General features: G+C 32.8%; 1 protein-coding gene and 1 long non-coding RNA gene across 2 annotated transcripts; both read right to left on the bottom strand.

Moving 5' to 3' along the window:
* Positions 1 to 530: 530 nt before the first annotated feature.
* On the bottom strand, positions 531 to 935 carry LOC145331232 (2-oxoglutarate and iron-dependent oxygenase domain-containing protein 2-like). The gene has a single exon (XM_080175849.1). It carries the CDS (start codon positions 933 to 935, stop codon positions 531 to 533), a length of 405 nt encoding a protein of 134 aa, XP_080031975.1.
* Positions 936 to 1,747: 812 nt separating this feature from the next.
* Positions 1,748 to 4,444, bottom strand: LOC145331495 (uncharacterized). Its single transcript, XR_013883757.1, has 2 exons — positions 4,094 to 4,444; positions 1,748 to 1,847 (listed from the first exon to the last, which is right to left on the bottom strand). It is a non-coding gene; the product is annotated as an uncharacterized LOC145331495 (long non-coding RNA).
* Between the last annotated feature and the right edge of the window lie 4,279 nt (positions 4,445 to 8,723).

The following is an 8,723-nucleotide window of genomic DNA, read 5'->3' as shown; positions in this document are numbered from 1 at the left end:
CGGCGGTTTTCGGCGGTTGCGCCGCCGTTTCTTCACAGTTCCATATAAATTGTACCCCTATAAAGCAACTGCCATGCAAAATCTCAGACCTGTACCTCTTTTTTTAGTTGAGTTCCTTTGACTTTTAGTTTTGGTTTCAAAAAGTGTCACTTTCGCCCCCCCCCCCTTAAAATACAATAAATCAATGAAACTAAGGTAATGTAATAATTTTGTAACAAAGCTACTATATAAACTCACATTGTCTAACACTAAGGCTATGGGTGAACACACTTAACAGCTGTTATTAAAGATAGAAAGGTGATTTTTAAAATATTTTCTTTTTGTCAATGCCATGCAGGGAATCTAAACTATATATCCTTTTAATGTCTGTCCATAAACCAATAGATGAGTATAATAGAAACTCTAATCTCTATCCCACTTTTCAGATTTAAAAAATATACATATTTTTTACTTTATTTGGTACTGATGTTTGTTGTTATTCTTGTTTATTGATATCTTATATGTTTAAAAGCAATGCTAAACTCATCAGTCTACATAGTAAATCCATCGCCTGCAGTACCTTGGACAGCCTCTAATACAGGAACTTCATTACACATAGGACACACCATATTTCTAATTTCTGATGATCTCATCCAAATAATAATATTATGCCTATAACCTTCCTCAATTGGCATTGCACCGTGTAAATGCCTTCCAGAATGTAAAATACCCCTACCAACTTCCATATTCACGGATTTGAATCCATTTTTGTATTCAAAATATAATTCTGAACCGTCATAATCTTCTACAGATGAGGTTAATGGAATATTAAGGGTTACTTCACTATTGTCAAAATGTGTATCTAGTTCAGTATCAGGATTAACAGCATCTTTAGCACCATTATATTCAACGGTAAATGCTTTGTACGAATCTAGTCCATGTTCATTGCCAACCATATTAGGAAATATTTCTTTGGCTAAAGGTTCAATATGACTAACAATTTCTTCTAACAGGCCATCTAAATAAAATACAGTTACCGACTTATTCTTTCAATTTTTTAAAACAAAGGTAATCATGGGACATAGAATTCATTAGTAACAAGGAAAGTTGCGTCCTAAAGTAGCAAAGTAAGTAAACAAACAAAAGGGCATTCATTTAGTTATTGATAATAAGGAGATGGCTGAACAAAATATCAAAGTAAGAAAACAAATTTAAGTAAAATATTTAATTAAAAGAAGCAAATATGAAATAATAAAAAATAAAAAAAAACAATGAAAATGAAGTTCTCAACCGATACCTACTTTATAATAGACGTCTAGTTTTTCCCTTCTTCATTAAAAGTTAGTACTGAGAAGAAGTCTTCGACTTTATACATAAGTTAGTAGAGAACCGAATAGAAAATATCAAACAAAAAGGGGGATAAAATTATAGGAAAAGAACAAAAAAAAATTAAAGTCACTAAAAGTTCCCTAAGACACCAAATTCTTCGAGCAATAGTCCATTTTTTCTCATAGAAGTAGGTCTTTGATGTTCTAAGCCCTGATTCTCAAAATGTGCAAATTCTTTTCTTATTTCATCACACATAATTTCAGAGAGTAATGGGAAAGAAAATACACCGGGTAGTTCTTGTTTAATATTATTTGTTGAAAGCTCATCGAGTTTTATATTATTTGGATTAAATAAATGATTATGTAAAGGTTTATAACTTTTCTTAATTTTCTGACTATTAATGACTTTCGTTGGATGGATTGAGCGTCTACGTTGTATTTCTTTGTTTATTGTTTCTAATAATTGTGTAGTGTTCATTCCTTGCAATTGAGAATTATATTCTTGCAAGAAATGTTCCTTGTTTGGGAATGTTATATGTCCTAAATAACAAAAGCATATACTAGAAAAACTTTTTAATATACTTCCAAGGGGGGGGGGGGTAGATATACCACACTTTTCTGGGATCTTGCTGAGTCAAGTATCAACTGTTGGGAATATCAAAGGATGACTCCATGCAAAATTTGAGCCGGATCCGGCCAAAACCGGCCGTGAATTTTATGAAAAACCGGTTTTTTCCGGTTTTTAGGGGGTATCTGTAAATCGATTCAGCTGGAGCAAAACCGGTTAGAGGTACAAAAAATTTTACTTCACATGAAATTTAGCCAATGCAATTGCGTACAAAAATGTACTTCATCATCAACTTGATTGGACAACTCTTTCCCCTCCTAAATGTCCATTAAAACCTCGGAAACGGCAAAAATCGCCAAAAATCACGCCTTCGGCGGCAAATAACGGCTAAACGGTCAGCCAGAGGCGAATGAAACATAAATAAAGAAATGTCTGCCTCAAAAAGTTGTTCAACATCAAAGAGATGCTTGAAGTCTCTAAAACGACTCCTTCCCCTCCTTTAAGGGGAAAAACTGAAAAAACGTGATTTTCAAAAGTATGCCCACTTCGTGGGTGTGGGGGGCACTGAACCCGTCACCCCAGGGTCACCAAATATAAAGTCTAGGCGGCCCACAATGCTGAATTTTCACCAAGTGAAAGTCTTGTGTCATTATCTCTTATGAGAAAAAAGTTATTAATTAATTAAAATTTCAAATTGTGATTTTTTGATGGATTTCTTTGATGAAATGACAGGCCGGTCAATTTTTAGGCCATTTTTTGCGGTTTTTGGGCCGTCACGCCCAAACGGTTTGAGATAATCTCATGGGACCTTTTGCCCAACCTAAGTCTGGTTATTTGTGAGGTCTAGGGAAAAAAAACAGACTTACGCAAAAGATTATAATTATAATCTTTACACAGAAAAATGGCACGAGGTGAGGGTTTGAGGGGGCAAAATGAGCCGACCAGCGATTTTTGACGGCACGCAGCGACGTCGTGCTTCATCCAATCCGGGATTTTTTTCTTTCTTAGACCTTACAAATAACCAGGCTAAGGTCAGGCAAAAGGTCCCGTGAGATTATCTCAAACCGTTTGGTCGTGGCGGGCCGAAAACAGCAAAAAATGGCCTAAAAATTGACCAGCCTGTCATTTCATCAAAGAAATCCATCAAAAAATCACAATTTGAAATTTTAATTAATTAATAACTTTTTTCTCATAAGAGATAATGACACAAGACTTTCACTTGGTGAAAATTCAGCATTGTGGGCCGCCTAGACTTTATATTTGGTGACCCTGGGGTGACGGATTCAGTGCCCCCCACACCCACGAAGTGGGCATACTTTTGAAAATCACGTTTTTTCAGTTTTTCCCCTTAAAGGAGGGGAAGGAGTCGTTTTAGAGACTTCAAGCATCTCTTTGATGTTGAACAACTTTTTGAGGCAGACATTTCTTTATTTATGTTTCATTCGCCTCCGGCTGACCGTTTAGCCGTTATTTGCCGCCGAAGGCGTGATTTTTGGCGATTTTTGCCGTTTCCGAGGTTTTAATGGACATTTAGGAGGGGAAAGAGTTGTCCAATCAAGTTGATGATGAAGTACATTTTTGTACGCAATTGCATTGGCTAAATTTTATGTGAAGTAAAATTTTTTGTACCTCTAACCGGTTTTGCTCCAGCTGAATCGATTTACAGATACCCCCTAAAAACCGGAAAAAACCGGTTTTTCATAAAATTCACGGCCGGTTTTGGCCGGATCCGGCTCAAATTTTGCATGGAGTCATCCTTTGATATTCCCAACAGTTGATACTTGACTCAGCAAGATCCCAGAAAAGTGTGGTATATCTAGGGGGGGGGGCGGGGGGGGGGGGGGAGGAGTTTTAACACATTTGCGTAAACCTGGAGTATAAGCTTTATCTTTGGACTAAGAGGATAGGTTATAAAACTTAAAATCATTCTTTTATGATGAATTTCACTAAGTTTTGAGATTTTTTGTATTTCATTTATACCTGTAAACTGTACAGAGACCACCTGGAGGCCTATCCAAAAAAAACTTAAAACTTCGTGAAATTCATCATAAAAGAATAATTTTATCTTAGATAACCTATCCTGTCAGTCCACAGATAGAGCCTGGGTATACACCTGGTTTATGCAAATTTTTCAAAAGTCAACCCCCCCCCCCCCCCCCTCCAACCTTAAAAAGCTCTATTTTTGGTAGTTTAAGCTTCTTACTGTATATGCTTTTACCTAAGTTAGATATATAGATATTCTTCTCATAAAAGCATTTACAAACTGCCCATCTTTTAACAATATTATTTCTCCCTTTCATAATTATCTTTGTGTTTGTCCTTAAATTAGGTCTCACTACTTAAACATTATTTGTCTGAAAATATATTTCATTATAATGCTTCTCCTTATATCTTTGATGTGAATCAATATATATGTTTTATTCAATTTTGATAATTTTTGTACTACCCTGAACTACCCCTTAGGTAGGTAAACTAAATCAAATAAAGTATTAGAAATACCTATATATAAAAAAGCAATAAAATGAATCTTAATATAAGACAGAACAACATAGTGAAGCTATGGCTGAAATTATTTACATAGTAAACCCATCTCCTGTAGTGCCTTGAACTGCCTCCAAAACTGGAACTTCATTGCACATGGGACACACCTTGTTTCTAACTTCTGATGATCTCATCCAAATAATAATATTATTCCTATAGCCTTCCACTATTGGCATTACTCCATGTAAATGCCTTCCAGAATGTAAAATACCCCTACCAACTTCCATATTCAAGGATTTAAATCCGTTTTTGTATTCAAAGTAAAGCTCTGATCCCTCATAGTCTTCTTCTGAAGAGGTTAGAGGTAAGTTGAGAGTAACTTCACAATTATCAAAATGAGTTCCAAGCTCTATGTCTGGATTGACAATATTTTCATTACCAGTATATTCCACTGTAAATGCTTTGAAAGAATTAATACCAACTTCATTTTCAATTAGGTCAGGGTAAAGTTCTTTTGATAATGGTTCAATGTGCCTGACAACTTTTTCAAGCAATCCATCTGCTTATAATGATCAATGATTTAATAGCCAAAATTATTTTTGTAGGAATAAACCTAAGATAGTCAAAACCTTGGATTCAGTGTAGTTTGACTTAATTCTTATAGTAAAGACCAGGTCCAGTATATTATAACTTTTTGCTCAATTAAAACAATTTTAAAGACTTTAGTAATACCAACATCAAATCCTTTGATTTTAAATACAACCTTTGTATAAAGTACTATTTTCTGTACTAGAATTTAACCCTGAAACATATAAATCAGTGATATTTTGGGCATAAGCCAATAAAATTTAAATATCAGAAGGAAGTAAAGCCTGTCTAACTACTTTGTTAAAATAAATAGCCATAATATAAGAAAATCAAAGATTTCCTAGGATGCCAAACTCCTCTAGTAAAATGCCATTTTTGTTCATAGAGTTAGGCTTCTGATGAGGCAGTCCTTGATTCTTGAAAAAAGCAAACTCCTTCATTATTTCTTGACATATTGCTTTAGAGAGCAAAGGGAAAGAATAGACACCAGGTAATTCTTCTTTAATATCATTCTTTGAAACCTCATTAAGTTTAATATTGTCAGGGTTAAATAAGTGTTTATGTAATGGTTCATAACTTTCTCTAATTATCTGTCTGTTTTCAACTTTTGTTGGATGAATTGATCGTCTGCGATTGATTTCATCATTAATTGTTTCTAAAATCTGTGTTATGTTTGATTCTTGTAACTGGGAGTCATAGTCTTGCAGAAATTGTTCCCTGTTTTGAAACTTGATATGTCCTTAACAGCAGAATATTTTAATAACATATATATGCTTTCCTCAACTTTAAAAACAATAGGTATAAACATTATCTTTTTTAAAATGACTATATTTCTATTTTCAATTTTACAGGTAATCTATAACTTTAATACAGTCATACTTTTAACAACTTCTATGTAAGTTACGAGCGGCAGCGCGCTCGATTCAGACAACCAGAGATATGTATGGACCTATTCAATTTGTCTAAAGTTTTTTATTTGTGTAATCTCACATAATTAAAGCAATTACATTAAAAATTGGTGTGAGCATTCCTATATATTATATGCTATATTGATTTCTTTGCTTATTGATTTCTTTGCTTGCCTTTAAGTATGCTTTTACCTAAATTATGAAGATAGATGTTCTTCTCATAAAAGCATTTACAAATTGCCCAATTTTTGGCAATATTGTTACTTCCACTCATAGTAACATTTGTTTATTCTGTGACACGATTTAATTAATTTCATTTAGTTGAGTTATAAATTTTTAAATAATTGTGTAATTCGTTAGGTAAATTCTTCAATTAATTTACCAATATCGATTCGTTACAATTTCTTTTATTTATCTTCAATTAAGACCTCATATTTACATATATTAATAGATACTTTATTTAAATTTTCACATAATTGTAAAGGTAAAAACAACAGACTAACTTGCAGGCAGAGACAAATCGTAGTCAAATCAAAGCACATCTGTCTGTAGGCCTTTTTTTACTGTTTACAGTTAAACTAATTCTCATTGGCTATACAATTGTTGCGTTGTACCCATTGGTCAATTTAATTTTCCTTTTTTTAAACTTTTTGTTAACAAAAATTTAATAATATACTTATTCAATAATAAATAGCCCTAATTTTGCTTTCATATTACAATAAATGCTAGAATTACCGTTATCAATAGTAAAATTGTAAGTTTTAATTTTTTCTTGAACGCCATTGGTTTAAATGTTTCGGCTAGCTGTAAATAAGAGATTTTATTGGTTAGTTTTAGAAACCAAAACCGGTTTTTGATATTTTTGTTGTCTTTTATTTTGAAATGTAACATTTAAAGCTTTGTAACAGTTTTATTTCGATATAATTGGAAAAGGATGTTAATTTTTTAGTTTATTTTCTAAAAATCTTTATTATTTTTAACAAAAATATTATTACTATTGAATATAAGGCGAGAAAAAAGGTCGTCTTTTATTAATTTAGATGGCTTTTAGTAATATAATCAATACTATTTTACAAATTATTTTAATTGAAAAATTTTACAATTCAAAAATAAAAAAATAGGGTATTTAAAAAAAATAATTTATCATATATTTTTTAGTATTGTTAAAAGCGGTATTCGTTCGTAAAATATATTATTTTCATTTTAATGTCCAAGTTTACTAGAAGCCTTGACAACTTGGAACCTGTAGATCTTTAGGTTACCAAATATTTATAAATTGTTAGAAAAATATATTTTCTTTTATAAAAATCTTTTATGATTTCGTTTCTTGTTTTTTTGTGAACAAAAATCATCTTTTTAATAAATTTTATTAACACTGATTTTGATAAAAAAAAAAAGTTGGCAACCCTTATTTGAAAACTTCCAACACATCAAAACATTGGAGATTTGGAAGTTGGAATTTCAAGTTGACTTTATAAAATGTGTTTTAATGACAGTTTTAGATTTAAGGTGTAATCTTATATCATATTAAACACGTTAGTTTTAAGGGCAACTATTTTCTGTGTTTTCAGAAATAAGCTTCTAGAGGTTTCTAGAATCCACCAGAAACTTTACTTATATTATAAATACACAAGACAATTTATTCTTTCCATTTTAGTAAGTTCAACATATGGTAAAAGATAACATTAAAATTATCTATTTATGTATTTCTAGTGTTTATCCAAATTCAAGCTTTGTTTTTCACTTCAAGGAGTTAAAAAGGGGGGGGGGCGTAATGACATTTATTCGTAATCCGTGAGCAAAATGGTCTTAAAATTTAGCTAGACCCTTCAAACTTGGTATATAAGCCTAGTCCTATAGGTATTACATCTAAATGGCAAAAAAATCCAAAAATTTTTATTTTAAGGTTAGGTTAGGTAAGAAAAACCCTGCGGAAATGGGGTTTTTAGGCTTTTTTTGGTCGATTTTGATGTGGAAACTTACCCTAAATTGTTTTTTTTTAGGGTTTTAACTTAGATACACTGTATCTATTCATATGGACATTATTTAAGATGATTCAGCGAGTCGGGGACCGACCCCAGGGGGCTAGGTGGGTGGCCCGCAGGGGTTAGTGCCTTTTTCCCAATACATATGTTGTGATACATCTAATTATAGGTTTTTTAGGTCAAGGAACTCAAATTCAGAGCTAAAATAAGCATTAGACTAATCTGAAGCTAGCCCCAGCGGGCTAGGTTGGTGGCCCGCAGGGGTTAAGTTCATTTTTTCTAATATATATCTTGTTATATATCAAAATATAGGTTTTTTAGGTCAAGAAACTCAAATTCTGAGCAAAAATTAACATTAGACTAACCTGAAGCTAACCCCCCCGGGCTAGGTTGGTTTTCTGCAGGGCTTAAGAGCATTTACATAACCTATCATATAAACTTACTTATATTTTTACATGTTTTTTCTTGAATAAACTTTGTCTATTAATGAGGACTTTATTTAAGATAATCCAGCTAGTCGGGAACCGACCCCAGCAGGTTAGGTTGGTGGCCCGCAGGGGTTAAGTGCATTTTTCCCAATATATATGTTGTTATACATCTTATTATAAGTTTTTTTAGGTCAGTTAACTCAAATTTAGAGCTAGAATTAGCATAAGACTAATCTGAAGCTAGCCCCAGCGGGCTAGGTCGGTGGCCCGCAGGGGTTAAATGCATTATTTTCCAATATATATCTTGTTATATATCAAAATATAGGTTTTTAAGGTCAAGAAACTCAAATTCAGAGCTAAAATAAGCATAAGTGTTACCTGAAGCTAACCCCCGCGGGCTAGGTATATCTTCTGCAGGGCTTAAGTGCATTTTACCTAACCTAACCTAGAAACTTACT

The sequence above is a fragment of the Acartia tonsa genome, chromosome 11 (assembly GCF_053477335.1).
Source record: "Acartia tonsa isolate MP-2025a chromosome 11, ASM5347733v1, whole genome shotgun sequence".
Lineage (NCBI taxonomy): Eukaryota > Metazoa > Arthropoda > Copepoda > Calanoida > Acartiidae > Acartia > Acartia tonsa.
The sequence above is the reverse complement of the archived record's forward strand: the minus strand, read 5'-3'. Positions and strand labels throughout refer to the sequence as shown.

Coding starts and splice junctions, on each gene's coding strand:
- LOC145331232 (XM_080175849.1), bottom strand. CDS start 935: ATGGTTGGCAATGAACATGGACTAGATTCGTACAAAGCATTTACCGTT.